The sequence below is a fragment of the Cibotium barometz genome, chromosome 48 (assembly GCF_041138505.1).
Source record: "Cibotium barometz isolate CiBa-2024 chromosome 48, ASM4113850v1, whole genome shotgun sequence".
In the NCBI taxonomy this organism is placed as follows: Eukaryota; Viridiplantae; Streptophyta; class Polypodiopsida; order Cyatheales; family Cibotiaceae; genus Cibotium; species Cibotium barometz.
The window spans coordinates 43883712-43900078 of record NC_141093.1 but is presented as its reverse complement, the minus strand read 5'-3'; the positions used below and the strand labels follow the sequence as shown (position 1 = coordinate 43900078).

Here is a 16367-nt window from a genome sequence, read left to right as displayed (position 1 = left end):
CACATCATCATCACACACCACACTAATTTATTATCATGAGAGTGAGTTTACAAAATGATTGCCATGTCATCAATATTTAAGTGACTTCACATAATGGTTGCCATATTATCGATTTTTTATTTACTAAAAAAATTGGTTTACTACATAATCATGTTTAAGTGACTTCACATTATGGCTCCCACATCATCGTGTCTAAGTGACTTCACATATTAGTTGCCACATCATCACTTGTTGGAGTGAGTTGCTACATCACCGTTCACATTTGTGAATGCAATTTAATATTCACACACCATTTTGAATTCGTATTCACACACACCAACAATGAGTCAAATTACAAGCTAAGAAGCAAGCATCCCTATGGAGCTCAATACTCAAATTCTTTTGGAAACGTGAGCACTCTCTGCAAGAAGACTCCAAGGATGGACTAGTTGTCAATTAGTGTAGGTAGGTGGAGAATAGGAGTCAAGTGTGCGAGAATAAAAGTAGGAACAGGTAGAATCGTAGTGTTGTCACTTCCCATGTTAATCTACTATGATAGCTCTTTATGTCACAAATGGAAGAGGGAGGAACAAACAAATTCAATTCTTGTTGAACCCACCACATTAGTGTAGGTAGTTATGTGGCTAGTGACCGCAAACCCAATGATAAACATTTGGGCATCCATAATGCTCACGATATCATTACAATGTTTAGTTTTAATGCTTAAGCCCCTTTTAACATTCACAATATTCATGTACTTCATTGCTCTTCTCTATTGTTTCAATGCTACTAGAGGTGATTAAGCTACAAGAAAATGTGCTTGTTGCCGTTGAGCCACACCCTCAAGTTGCATATATTGAAAATAGTTTAGTGCTTCCTTGCCACCATGCACACGTGAATAAACAACAAGAAGAAACCATTCTAAGAAATAAGGTCTCTTCCCACATTTCATATACTTGTTGATAAAGATGGTGCCAACAAAAATTACTACCCTTGTCCATGGCTCCAATGTTGCCACAATTAGAGAGATACCCCCTTATGTTGTAACGTCATTGTGTATTACGCTACCCTTGTTTGTGGCTCACAATTAGAGAGATACCCTTATGTTGTATTTGTTTAGAAAAGTTTAGTGCTTTCTTGTCATTCTTATCTTGTACAAAACCTGCTAGCAATGCATTCCAAGAGACTAGGTTTCAAATTGGAAAGACGTCAAACATTTTCCTTTTTTCAAGAATCCTTTCTAGAAATATCACCATTATTTTGCTTCAATGCTCCCACATGCATTCAATCTTCAAGAAAAAGTGAGCATTTGCATTCTACAAGACTCAATCTCAAAACTAAATAAGCATGCCAACCACTTTCTCCATTCAAGTGCCACCAAACTTCCTCCACTTTTGTAGTAACCCTTGTTTTGTTGCTTCGATGCTAAGATTGCCACATCATGCATTTGGCCAGGTACCCTCTAGTTGCATACTTTCAAAACAATCAGGCGCTTCATTGCCACACTCACGTTGCACATGCCCTGTGAGCAAAGAATTCCAAGAACCTGTTCTTTGAAAAAGCACATCAAACACATTTTAAACTACTGCATTTAGCATACATATCAACCAACACCCAAGGGTGGTCCTCTTTTCAATAACCCCTTAAAACAATCCCAACATACAACCCCATCTCTAGGAATCTCAACATGTATTTCTTTACACTTGTCTATGGCTCAAAAGCTTCCATAGGCTTACAAGCTACAAGCAAACATAATGGCATTTTGTAAGACTCTCAAGTGAAATTTACTTATAACCATATTCCCACTTTACTACCAACAAAAATGCAACTTCTTGAAAACCCTTTCGAGGAATATACTTCTTGCCACTTATGCACAACATGAATGTTTTGAACGCATGCAACGTGAGGAAGCTATCCTTAAAATGCAATCGAATTTACTTGCAGCTTGAACCTTGGTGTCAAATTGGAGCAACAGAGACGGGCAGTGAAATAAATGCTGAGGGTGCATCCTCTCTTCTCAATTCATCTACATTTAGCCTCAACCCCCTATACAATCAACCATCTATTAGGCATGGAACACGCTTGTTGCTATGCCTTCTCTAGCCTCCCATAAGATGTCTAGTCTATTTTATTTACATAGCAACAACTTACAGCCCACTTCCTTTCGAGATATCAAATGCAATTTGTGCTGGTGAGTAATTAAAATACGTTTGAAGGAAAATTGCCAGCAAGCACTTACGAACAACATGCAGCTCACTAAGATATAAGCCACGTACTCCAACACTGCCCTCCAGCCAAGAAGTAAAGTAGAGACGCCATATTGACTAATGTAAGGTTTAATATGCCTTCACAAGTTAGTTAGTCTTTGCTAGAGCACATCAGAAACAAAAAAGTAAACCTCTGCAGGATATCGAACATAAAGCAAACCTGAAGTTGGAAGACACCTCCGACCGATATTAGAGTTAAGGAACCCGGAATGGCTATCAACCAGGGTTCAAAGCCGAGGACTTGGATAATAGATACCCGACGATTTGAAGATTCATCATATTCTTTAGCGTTTTTTCTGTGCTGCGTGGCAATCACAGAACTTTGACAAATCATTCAAATTTGGAAGATACATTATTATATTGTGTTATCCAAGTATTGCATATTTAAAGTCGGGACATGGTGTAAAAATCACATGTCACGTCATCCTGTTGAATCTTCCAGCATGTTCTTTTAATAATAATCATCGAAAGTTTAACGGTGGTATTTTCAAAACGTTCAAAACAGGCATTTTGGCAGCGCAAATCTGAGGAAAGACCAATAAATAGAAGGCCACACTAGATGCACACTGTTTATACTGTTTCCAAATCTAAAACCCCAGCAAATCTAAGCCTTTTGAATAACAACTGCGTTGACAAGACCTGCAGCCTCAATAGTTTCTGTCACATCACTCAAAACTTTTGGAGGAAAGCCCATGGTCTGCAATTGATAGGTTCTAGCATGACCAGGTCTAGCTGCATCGATGAAGCATCGAATATCAGCAACAGTGTGATGATGATTGAATCGTGCAACCATACGAGTACCATCAGACAGCCGAAGCTGGATAGATGTCACAGGCTGTGAGTTGTCGACAGTGAGACCTTGCGAGGACTGATTGCTGGCACCATGGGCACTAGGTGCATTGCCTGCATCAGTTGCAGAAGAACTCCCTAAAGTTCGCCCAACCCCTTGGAAGGATACATGTTTGGGTTCTGGTGGAGGCTGTAACCGCAACAAGAAGCATGAGATCAACTTTATCAAAATTTATTTGTGACAGTTTACAAGTTGATGTTATGGCCAAAACTGAAAAGACCAAAAAATTCAGGATGCTGATGGGTTTCCATTTCCAAAGAGTAAACCTACATTCCAGTCCTCCTCTCTTCGTATGAGATTTACATGTACAGGAGTACCACGCTCTGCTGGTTCCAACTCCTTAGGGCACTCAGATTTTCCGATACTCTGCCAAAAAGGTCAAGTATTTCAGTTTCTTTGAAATTCAGAGCAGCAGCATCAAATTGAAAGAGTAGAGGGGGGGGGGGGGGGGGGGGGGGGGTATTCATACTGCCAAGAACTGAGCGTTGGCAGGATCATCGATCCTTCTCAGAGGTCCATCATCCACTGTAAAACCGTTCCTCCAGAAGGTTATATTGCGAACAATAGGGTCTGGTTGATGAGGTGGTGTTCTTTGAGCTGCTCCTACAGCTACTTGCTGTGTTGGTTCTCCTGAAAGTGTTCTTCCCACCCCCGTAAAAGTGCTTCTGCTACCGGATCGAGTTTGTGCAGGTTCAGAGGGCCCTTCCTGAGCACCCATTCGTCTGGCTTGCTCAAAAATGGCATCAACACGATTACCCTTCTGGGGATCCTGTACCAACATACCACTAGAATAACACCATAGTGAGATTAAGAACCAGACTCTCAAATCGCTGTGTCAACGTCCAGTATGGAGAGTAAGATAAAAAACCAGCAAGATGCAAACTAATAATGTACATCCACACTAATAAAAAAGTCACTTCAGCACACAACTTCTATTAAAAAGAAAATGCAAACCAACAAACACCTACCTATACATTTTCAAGAATCACTCAGATCCATCTTAATTGCACGCAATTGATTGATGTCATGTTGTACAATACTTTTTGTTAAGATGCAAATCATATGTGCACATGCAAATTAATGAAGACTCTCTTTATTCTTCAACTTCTGCAAGCACAGCACTGCACTGCTGCACTCTGACGCGCATGTCACCTATCATTGACGTATGGCACACCTTAGTCTTCTCTTTTGTCTGCACAACCTTGAAGCAGAATTTCCATCTACTCACCCATGCAAACAAATCAACTGGAAAGGCCTTGCCAAAGAAACTGGTGAAGGCCACCTTGTCAAGTCCTTCAAAGAAACTGGTGAAGGCCACCTCATCTAAGCTCCAGCTTGGGTGTCGGTCAGAGCTGTTGTACGTGCTACTACCACCTTCTCAAGGCCACCTGTCCAGCCTCTTCACCGCCCGCTTCTACACCTGCCCCTCTGTTGCCACGCCACCTTCACCTGACAGCGCCATACAGCTGAGCAGACCTACAGAGCAAGACAATGGGCGGCGATACAGTGGTGAACCACCAGTTCGGCTGAGCAGATCCGTCGACCTCAACTTTCAGTCATTCTGATAGACACTTCTCCAGCACCCCTTCATATGTCAACTCGCTGCCCACTGTCGCTGACATCACCTATGTGCTGCCACTCTTTCCTCTGTCCCATGGCCACTGGTTGCAACACCGACCTCGACTTTCAGTCATTCTGATAGACACTTCTCCAGCACCCCTTCATATGTCAACTCGCTGCCCACTGTGTCGCTGACATCACCTATGTGCTGCCACTCTTTCCTGTCCCATGGCCACTGGTTGCAACACCGACACCATCTGACCTGCAGCTTCCCGCCTCTGCTTTGCCCACTAGCTGTGGCCCAACCGCTGCTCATCAGACCTCTCACAGAAGCTCCCAAGTACACAAGTCATCAAAAACTAATTTGGGGTGGTTTTCTTCATTACTGACAAAAACCAGTTAGTTGAAAGCATTTGCGTCAGAAGAAATAGTGCTTTCAGCAATTAGCTCAAACTGAACCCTACCTGTACTCTAAAATTTGGGGAACTCGCAAAAATCAAACAAAATCAGTCAAATTGAAGCTCTTGGATCAATAAAAATTAGGGGGTTTTCAGAAGTTGAGGTAATTTGACCCTAATTGAAGTCTTTCCATCATTAAAAATTGGGGCTTTTGTATAATCCATAATTTGCCACATAGTTTGAAGCTGTTGTAACCCACAAATTGGGGTTTTTACCCAATTCGACCTTTTAAACCCAAAATTGAAGACTCCAACCCTACAGTTTCGAAAGTCATGGGCTAAACGCCCTAAGCAACTATTCCCATGGGCTACATTGACATTATTTTCTGGGGCATTCTTGCCAAAGGCTTCATTGACAACATCGCGACCAGAAAAGCCCGGTAACATCGCCACAAGAGCAAGAATGTGCACGTGTGCAACAGCTATGCAGGGAGCATCTCCCAACTTGGGAGAATTATCTTTTTTCCTAAATATTTATGTTTGTATGTGTGTTCAATTATGAGTCCTCTACCCAGGATGCCCCCCAAAAAAGATATGTACTAAATGTTCGTTCAGTGTGCCTTGTTTTATAAAAGAATTCGTGTTTCCATTATCCCAATTAAGAGCAAGGGGGCTGACTAAAGTGCTGGCCTTGCTACCTCGACAAGGTATATTTCCCAGATGTTAGGGTGAAACGAGAGACTGGGGTGCTTTTTGTTGTGGCTTGTTGCTCTTTGATGGAGATTCTTATTATGATGATAAAGGTAGTCAAAGAAGAGGCAAATGGTCCCATAAAGACCACACTTATATTCTTTGAAGATCTTAGGTCATTGCACATTCAAAGAGGATCCAAGTGATGGGTCATACCAGGGACCATGCTTGCGCCCGGACCATGCTTGCGCCCACAATGGCCCCCCCATCCAGAGATATACCTAGATACCTATTAATGATGAGACTCAGTGCACGTGCTAGCAATGTGTGTGCCTATGTCTGTAAGATGTGCTTGTGAATTGCAAATGTGGCAACTATGGCTAGGCTAGGAACCTTTGTGTAGTATAGATCGTTGAAATTTTTCATGCAAAGCCACATCTTTATGGTGGTGAGTGATGTGGGTCCAAGGAAAGCTATAGACATGAGCACTTTTCCTTCCATGCATAATAAATTGCACTAGGACCACCTTCTTTTAATTGGCATGGACCTTGAGTTGATGCGAAATTCTCTCGACACGACCATGTACTCTCTACACAAATGGTAATCGTTTAGGAGATGGGGCTTGCGCCACTCGGGTTGTGCTTCAAGATGACCTGTGTAGTCCATTGGTTGGAGCAATAAAATGCTACCTTCTCCTTTGGTGCACCGCGGGTGGTCGATATTCCACTATAGGTAAACAAGTTATCCATTTGTTGATTCCATTATGTGATTGGAGGGCTATCATGACACGTGATGAGTCGGCTTTGACACTGCATGTGATGTGGTTAGAAGGTAGATCTTTCTTTTCAATTCGGGTCTCACCACCTTCGCTCCAAAGGGGGGGTTTGTTGGGTATTTGGAGCCTCGTATTCGTGTATTCTTCACGTATGTACCCGTGTATATGTATCCACTTGTGTCCATGTGAACAACCCCCAAATGGGGCTAAGTATTTGTGAGTGTCATAGTTGCATTCCGTACCCGTACGTACTCATCCGATGAGTACCTTCAATACTTTCCGTACCACTCCATACGTACCATACCTCGTACACATAAGATATTCGTACCAAATATGAGGTTCAATGTACAACACTTATTTGGCCCGTTTTTTTATTATTTTAGTTAGTGGTCATTGCTCAGTATGGATGATGCTAGATGTTTCTTATTTTATATATATATATATATATATATATATATATGTATGTATGTATGTATGTATGTATGTATGTGTGTGTGTGTGTGTGTGTGTGTGTGTGTACATATATACATATACATATGTATATATATACATATGTATACATATATATATACACATGTACATGTGTATATATATATATGTATACACATGTACATGTATATATATATATGTGTGTGTGTGTGTATGTATGTATACATATACATATGTATCTGTATATGTATATGTATATATATACATATACATATACATATACATATACATATACATATACATATATATGTGTGTGTATATATATATATATATATATGTGTATATATATATGTGTGTGTGTGTGTGTGTGTGTGTATATATATATATATATATATATATATATATATATGTATGTATGTATGTATGTATGTATATGTATATACATAACATATATACATATACATATATATGTATATGTATATGTATATGTATATGTATATGTATATGTATATATATATATATATATATATATATATATATGTATATGTATATGTATATACATATATACATATACATATACATATATGTATATGTATATGCATATATATGTATATGCATATATATGTATATGTATATGTATATACATATATACATATACATATACATATACATATATAAACATATACATATATATACATATACATATATACATATACATGTATATATATGTATATGTGTATACATATACATATACATATATGTACATGTACATGTACATGTACATATATAATGTGCATTGTGAACAAGCGCTAACTCCAAGGTCACTTTTGCCCTGGACATTTGGTGTGAAAGGACACCGCTAACTTGAGGGTTAGATTGGTTAGTATGTTAAGGCTCATAAGTTAATAATCCTATAAGTTATAGCTATTTGTAACTCATGAGTGATATATAAGTGGGATGAGCCTAATAGAGTGGATATATTGTAATGTCGTGACAAGATGGTCTAGGCACTAACCATGAGGTGCAATCCACTCCAGTTTTCCATCCTTGATGCAGACGATCTATCAATAGACCCTTGGAGCAAGTCATGGCGGTATGGGACGCCAAGGCTGACTAGTGTGAGTCTGTATGGACAGAGCCTTTAGCACCTATGCTCACAGGAGATCTTGTGTGTACAAGATCTATGGTTGGGTGGTGAGCTAGGCTGCAGAACCTTAATCTAGATACTAATATCCAGAGCCACGTTGTACAGGAGATTTCTGATATGGCATTGACATGGCACTGAGGAGGCAATTGTACAAAGGTCATGCACGCTGAATAGGAGTTGGACAGTGTGCCTTATAATGCTAGTGTAGGTCATTCAACACTGGTAGTGGCCCTACACCAGCGTGTAGTACCGGGACTGGTGCTGGTACAGGGCTGCCTGTACAGCACTAGTGCATGCTCGTACAGCTTGTACAGGGCCATACAGCGCTGGGTCAAGCTCGCAGCTATTGTGCCAGGGAAGGTGCATGAGATTGGCCAGCCAAAAGGCCCTTAAGAGGGTAGTTGGGACTACTCTTCAAGTTCAAGTTATTGCACGCACTAAGTCAAAGAAAGCAATCTAAGCAAGGGATAGAACTCATTGGTTGGAGTCCTCACAACTAGAGTCAAGGGCTAGAGTCCACACAAGTTGCTCCTCAATGCATAGAGTAGCCATAGGTTAATGAAGGAAGCCATGAAAGCTTGGGCAAGAAGCTAATGGCTCCAAGAAAGGTAAACTGTGTATTATGTCCAAAAAGGTACCAAATACACAAGACATGTGCCTTTTATAGTCCTAGGGCCCATGTGCCCCATGTACAAATGACCCTAAGCCCCCATATGCCTAGGCCCGTGCATGTGCACCTAAAATCACTTTCTTACACTAAGTTAATGAACTCTTCCACCTCTGCACGCACGTAAAGCATGTAACAACTGAGACCATGTTCAAAGGTCAATGTTGGCCACTTGTGAGCCCTGGTTGACAAAGAAACAAGGCTATTGTGTGTACAAATACAGGGATGCACCAAGGAGGAAGTAGGTGCACACAATAGTTGGAAGATTCAAGGCTTATATGAGGAATTGTATAGACCTACAAACCCATATGGAGTCAAAATAGCCAGTTACAAAGGATAAGTTATGTACAAGCCAGTTACAATCACCATCCAGTTGAATCTTTAAACACTTAAAAGAAAAGTAAGATTATGAGCAGTTACCTGCTTTCAGTTTATGAAGTCAAGAAAGCAGAAATAAACCAGTAACTACTCCATTAAACCTCCAATTAAAAGCCAGTTGCAGCTGGCTAATCACTTCATTGAATTCTGGGAAACAGAAAATTGATATACTTTTGAAAAATAAAATTGGATATGCACTTTGACAAGTGCGAAAAGTGCTCACATTTGTCCCTCTGCTTCCCCCAATTCATGGGCTAGCCTGTGTTTCCGAGTTTCCCAGCTTCGCATCCTTCTTTCTACTCCAAGCTCTTAGCTACGGTCTTTTTTAACTACAAAACTATCCTAGGCAAGTCTTGTGCTCCCTCTTGGCAAAAAAGCAATGCGACAAATAGCACAACTTTGTGTCAAAGCTCACCTTCCATGACTGGTCTCTTTCCTAGAGACATGCATGTGAGTGAGACCAGGACTCTGCTGGAGGAACCCATCCTGCCAGAAGTATAAAGACCTTACTATTTTTACTCCACGCAGTTCCTTAGGGTCATTCTTTCGACCTGGCAAAGGCAGCACTTTTATTCTTCTGATCAAATTATCAGCTAATATGATCCTTCAAGGTCATTTGCATTATTCCAGTGAGCAAAATGAGGCTTTGCCGAGCTTCAACTTAAGACAAGCCTGTGGAACTAAAGTAAAGCTTCAGGTAGTAGGTAGCAAAGGATTGAAAACCTTCTCTTAAACATATGGAAAACAATTAGCCTCACAGCTTATGGAAAGGGTAGAGGGATGTGGATCAGTCATCCCCCGTGAGTTGGAATAAGGCATAAGGATACCTCTTCTCACCACCCGTGTAGTACTCTTGTGTGTCGTCATCGCTTTCCGAATCGGAGCGCCTGTTGAAATCGGACAAGGTCCTGATGCTTCCACGGTTACTGGCTGGCTTCTTGTCTTTAGCATGATCGCCGCCGCTTCTGCTGCTTGGGGCAAACCTCCCCACACCTTGCACGGGGCCCCCTGCCTCTGCAGCTGCCGGAGCCGGAGCCGGAGTCCCCGCTTCTGCCACTTCTTCCTCTTCCTCCTCCTCCCCCACGCGCGTCTCCCCGACGCGTGGGAGCGCGGCATCGGCCTCGTAAAAGTTCTGCACAGCCATCTCGACCTGCCAACCAGAGCTCTCCAGGAAGAAACGAGCCTGCTCCGGGTTTGATGCAGTGATGCTACAGAACTCCTGAACTGCGTCGTCGTGTTGATCCATGGTGGGCAGAAAGTAAAGCTTTGCCTTCAACGGGAGGAATGCTGCTACTCCTTAAACGAAAAAGACCTAAATTTATAGTATCCGTTTCCCACAACGTTAGACAAGAATCTGCCTTCGGCAGATGAGTGAATAGCAATAGAATAGACACGGCACCCAAATTTTGTCTCTAAGCTTTTCAAGAATAAGAGTGTTTTTTTAATAGCTTATTTTCTTATGTAATGATTAATACTTGAAAAAATCAAAGAAATGATGGCCTTCTATTTGCTACCATATTCAGGCTGAGTGTGCTACTAATTAATTACGAGCGCTAATTAATTATTAGCGCTCTAAGGTCAAAAGCTTACGAAATTATGGCCTTCTATTTACTACCATATTCAGGCTGAGTGTGCTACTAATTAATTACGAGCGCTAATTAATTATTAGCGCTCTAAGGTCAAAAACTTATAGAGCCCAGAACAAAGAAGAAATTTTTGTTAAATCTCATGGCCATGCTCTCTCTCTCTCTCTCTCTCTCTCTCTCTCTCTCTCTCTCTCTCTCTCTCTCTCTCTCTCTCTCTCTCTCTCTCTCTCTCTCTCGTCACACCGGAGACCAGAGTGCACGAAAAAAAAAAGGATCATTCTCTTTCTCTCTCTCACGCGCACAAGGGCTTTGCCCCGACTGTAAATCCTGAGGCGGACACCTTTTTATAACCTTCACTGAGGCGGTTATGGGAAGTTTCTGGAGGCACCCCTTCCTCCTAAGGTTTCCAGCACCATTTCATTCTAAGGTTTGCAATTCACTCCATCTTGCCTCTCCAAGTAATTAATTAATGCAAAATAAAATTTTGGTGTCATATTATTTGCATGCATTCACTCGTGTCCTTTCTTTCATCACAATTCTCTACAAAAGGCTTCACTACACTAGAGGGGGGAAAGGGGGGGGTTGGGGGCTCATATACTAAGGTTGTATTAATTAAATGTCACGTAATTAATGCAACTATGATAATTTAACTGAATATACAACTATGAAAATGCTTTTCGGTTGCACCAAGGGTTCAACGTTATTCTAAGGTTTTAAGAGTTTTTTTAGCAATAATGAAAATGAGTTTCCTTTTAAGGCAACAATGGTGCAAAATCAAAATGTTAGCTATAACAGCTTGTATAAGAATGAGTGTAAGATGGCACGCGAGATCTTTAGTTCAATGTGTTATACTAAATAGCTTAAGCATTGTTAGAATGATTCACTAAGAAAAGGGCTTGGTCCATGCATATCTAGTGGAAAAAACATGTCAAAAATAATGCCCATTCCAATTGCTAACCACTTGTCACATATGCAGGCTAGTGGAAGGGGGGGGGCTCATATACTAAGGTTGTATTAATTAAATGTCACGTCAGTGGCATTTAATTAATGCAACTATGATAATTTAATTGAATATACAACTATGAAATTGCTTTTCAGTTACATTAAGGATTCAACATTATTCCAAGGTTTTAAGAGTTTTATTTAGCAAAATGAGTCTCCTTTTAAGGTAACAATGGTGCAAAATCAAAATATTAGCTAGCAATGCCAAAGCTGACAGCTTGTAAAAGAATGAGTGCAAGATGGAATGCTAGACCTTTGGTTCAATGTGTTATACTAAATAGCTTAAGCATTGTTAAAATGATTCGCTAAGAAAAGGGCTTAGTCTATGCATATCTAGTGGAAAAAACATGTCAAAAACACTGCCCATGCTAATTCTCTTTCTAGTCGAAAAAAAAGGATCGTTCTCTTTCTCTCTCTCGTGCACACGGGGGCTTTGCCCCGATTGTAAATCCTGAGGCGGAACCCTTTTTATAACCTTCACTCAGGTGGTTATGGGAAGTTTCTGGAGGCACCCCCTTCCTCCAAAGGTTTCCAACACCATTTCATTCTAAGGTTTGCAATTCACTCCATCTTGCCTCTCCAAGTAATTAATTAATGCAAAATAAAATGTTGGTGTCATATTATTTGCATACATTCACTCATGTCCTTTCTTTCATCACAATTCTCTACAAAAGGCTTTACACTAGAGGGGGGAAGGGAGGGGGGCTCATATACTAAGGTTGTATTAATTAAATGTCACGCTAGTGGCATTTAATTAATGCAACTATGATAATTTAACTGAATATACAACCATGAAAATGCTTTTCGGTTGCACCAAGGATTCAATGTTATTCTGAGGTTTTGAGAGTTTTTTTTTAGCAATAATCAAAATGAGTCTCCTTTTAAGGCAACAATGGTGAAAAATCAAAATGTTAGCTAACAATGCCAAAGCTAACAACTTGTATAAGAATGAGTGTAAGATGGCATGCGAGATCTTTGGTTCAATGTGTTATACTAAATAGCTTAAGCATTGTTAGAATGATTTGCTAAGAAAAGGGCTTAGTCCATGCATATCTAGTGGAAAACCCATGTCAAAAATAATGCCCATGCCAATTGCTAACCACTTGTCACACACGCATGCTAGTGGAAGGGGGGGGCTCATTCATATACTAAGGTAGTATTAATTAAATGTCACACGTCAGTGGCATTTAATTAATGCAACTACGATAATTTAACTGAATATACAACTATGAAAATGCTTTTCAGTTGCATTAAGGGTTCAACATTATTCCAAGGTTTTAAGAGTTTTTTTTAGCAATGAGTCTCCTTTTAAGGTAACAATGATGTAAAATCAAAATATTAGCTAGCAATGCCAAAGCTGACAGCTTGTATAAGAATGAGTGCAGGATGGCATGCTAGACCTTTGGTTCAATGTGTTATACTAAATAGCTTAAGCATTGTTAAAATGATTCGCTAAGAAAAGGGCTTAGTCTATGCATATCTAGTGGAAAAAACATGTCAAAAACATTGCCCATGCTAATTCTCTTTCTAATCGAGAAAAAAGGATTGTTCTCTTTCTCTCTCTCTGGCGCACGAGGGCTTTGCCCCGATTGTAAATCATGAGGCGGACCCCTTTTTATAACCTTCATTGAGGCGGTTATGGGAAGTTTCTAGAGGCACCCCTTCCTCCTAAGGTTTCCAGCACCGTTTCATTCTAAGGTTTGCAATTCACTCCATCTTGCCTCTCCAAGTAATTAATTAATGCAAAATAAAATTTTGGTGCCATATTATTTGCATGCATTCACTCATGTCCTTTCTTTCATCACAATTCTCTACAAAAGGTTTTCAGTACACTAGAGGGCGAAAGGGAGGGGGGGCTCATATACTAAGGTTATATTAATTAAATGTCACGTTAGTGGCATTTAACTAATGCAGCTATGATAATTTAATTGAATATACAACTATTAAAATGCTTTTCAATTGCACCAAGGGTTCAATGTTATTCTAAGGTTTTAAGAGTTTTTTTGTGCAATAATCAAAATGAGTCTCCTTTAAAGGTAACAATGGTGAAAAATCAAAATGTTAGCTAACAATGCCAAAGCTAACAGCTTGTATAAGAATGAGTGTAAGATGGCATGTGAGACTTTGGTTCAATGTGTTATACTAAATAGCTTAAGCATTGTGAGAATGATTTGCTGAGAAAAGGGCTTAGTCCATGCATATCTAGTGGAAAAAACATGTCAAAAACAATGCCCATGCCAATTGCTAACCACTTGTCACACACGCATGCTAGTGGAAGGGGGGGCTCATATACTAAGGTTGTATCAATTAAATGTCACGTCAGTGGCATTTAATCAATGCAACTATGATAATTTAACTGAATATACAACTATGAAAATGCTTTTCAGTTGCATTAAGGGTTCAACATTATTCCAAGGTTTTAAGAGTTTTATTTAGCAAAATGAGTCTCCTTTTAAGGTAACAATGGTACAAAATCAAAATGTTAGCTAGCAATGCCAAAGCTGACAGCTTGTATAAGAATGAGTGCAAGATGGCATGCTAGACCTTTGGTTGAATGTGTTATACTAAATAGCTTAAGCATTGTTAAAATGATTCGCTAAGAAAGGTCTTAGTCTATGCATATCTAGTGGAAAAAACATGTCAAAAACGCTACCCATGCTAATTGCTAACCACACAAATAAGATTTGAAAATATTTAAAACAAGTAACCTTAAGGAGTTGCACCCCCCTGTTCTAGAAGAGATAACCCATGATTCTAAAAGTTTTAAAACTCAAAATGTGCAAGCCACTCGTGCTATGCGATTGGGTAAGCAATCTCTCAAAGGCCCAACCCAAGAGATTTTTGCACAAGAGAATCTAGTAGCACAAACACTCCATCTCTACTAATGCTAGTAATTTTGAGCCAAGGTAAGGGCTCACTCAAGGGTCCTAACCCTACGTTGATGACCCATTGTGGAAAATGGCCATCAACACTTTAACCTCCTATGACCCTAACAAACTTTTAGGAACAAGAGCCAACTAGTTGGGCACAAGCACTTGACTAGATTGGAGACCCTAGCTAAATGTGCCACTAAGCTTATATAAAAATGAGTGCAAGTGGTATGTGAGATCTTTAGTTTAATGCATTATACTAAATAGCTTAAGCATTGTTAAAACGATTCACTAGTCCCATGCATATTTAGTGGAAAAAACATGTCAAAAATAATACCCATGCCAATTGCTAACTACTTGTCACACACATAAATAAGATTTAAAGATATTTAAAATTAAGGAGTTGCACCCCCTAATCTGAAAGAGATAATCCAATATTCTTTAAAAAATAAAACTCAAAAGTACAAGCCACACACGCTATGTAACTAGGTAAGCAATCTCTTAAAGGCCCATACCCAAGAGATTTCTTCACAAGAGAATTCACTAGCACAAATACTCCATCTCTACTAATGATGCTAATAGCTTTGAGCCAAGGCAAGAGCTCACTCAAGGGTCCCAACCCCATTCAACTAGGTAAGCAATCTCTTAAAGACGCATACCCAAAAGATTTCTTCACAAGAGAAACTAGTAGTTTTAAGCCAAGGCAAAAGCTCACTCAAGCGTCCCAACCCCACCTTGATGACACTTTATGGAAAATAACCATCAACACTTTAACCTCATATGACCCTAACAAACTTGAATGGGCAACCTTTAAGAACAATAGGCAGCTAGCTAGGCGTAAGTGCTTTATTAGATTGGAGACCCCAACTACTTGTGCCACTAAGCACATGGACTATTGAATTTGATAATGTACAAACAATGTCCACCCTACTTGCCAAAGGAAATTTTTGATATGAAACCTTATCTTGAATCTAAGCTATGTTAAGAGAAGTGTATATAGCACTCGAGCTTTAGATTGCAATTAGCATTGTAACATTGACCCACATATCTTGAATCTAAGCTGTGGTAAGAGAAATGTATATTGCACTCAAGCTTTAGGATAATGAGACTAAAATTTATATTGACCCACATATTTTTTACAACCTTGCCAATTTAAATAAGGATGATGAGAGACTAAATTGGAGTATCATCTCATGATTGGATACCCCTCTCTCCACATATGCTAAGACTTCACCCATTAAAGATCGCATGGTTAGAGAGAGAGAGAGAGAGAGAGAGAGAGAGAGAGAGAGAGAGGCTTTTAACGTCATAGGAACAATCCCAAGAGACCAAAATGATCTATCTAAAGAGAAGTGAGATTCAAACACAGAACGTGTGAATATCACCTCCATGAACTAGCCACTTTTGCCACATTTGTGGCAAAAGGGTTAGCCCATTTTGGTTTATTTAAGGATGATGAGACTAAAGTGGAGTACCATCTCATGATTGGATACCCCTCTCTCCACACATGCTCAGACTTCACCCATTAGAGATCACATGGTTTTCATATATATATATATATATATATATATATATATAGAGAGAGAGAGAGAGAGAGAGAGAGAGTCATCCAAGTTCAAAAAATACTCTAACAAATATTATCAATGAAGTGTGTCCTACATTCTTAGGTCTAATGTTGTCATGAACTTTAAGACCCTCGGAGAAAGAATTATAATTTCTTAGCACAAAAATTAGAGCATAACATATATTTGCACAAATTAAAAGCATAA

General features: G+C 39.7%; 1 protein-coding gene across 1 annotated transcript; it reads right to left on the bottom strand.

Moving 5' to 3' along the window:
• Positions 1 to 2509: 2509 nt before the first annotated feature.
• PUX4 (plant UBX domain containing protein 4) lies at positions 2510 to 10512 on the bottom strand. Its single transcript, XM_086785856.1, has 4 exons — positions 9968 to 10512; positions 3566 to 3881; positions 3367 to 3462; positions 2510 to 3225 (listed from the first exon to the last, which is right to left on the bottom strand). The coding sequence occupies exons 1-4, from the start codon at positions 10384 to 10386 to the stop codon at positions 2851 to 2853; spliced, it is 1206 nt and encodes a 401-aa protein (XP_086641982.1). The 5' UTR covers positions 10387 to 10512; the 3' UTR covers positions 2510 to 2850.
• Between the last annotated feature and the right edge of the window lie 5855 nt (positions 10513 to 16367).

What these genes read in the sequence shown, in the direction of transcription:
- PUX4 (XM_086785856.1), bottom strand. Translation starts at nt 10,386, where the DNA reads ATGGATCAACACGACGACGCAGTTCAGGAGTTCTGTAGCATCACTGCA. An exon ending in TACACGGGTGGTGAGAAGAG is followed by an intron (nt 3,882 to 9,967) that starts GTATCCTTATGC and finishes GTGTTATTCTAG; the next exon opens with TGGTATGTTGGTACAGGATC. An exon ending in CCAACGCTCAGTTCTTGGCA is followed by an intron (nt 3,463 to 3,565) that starts GTATGAATACCC and finishes CCTTTTTGGCAG; the next exon opens with AGTATCGGAAAATCTGAGTG.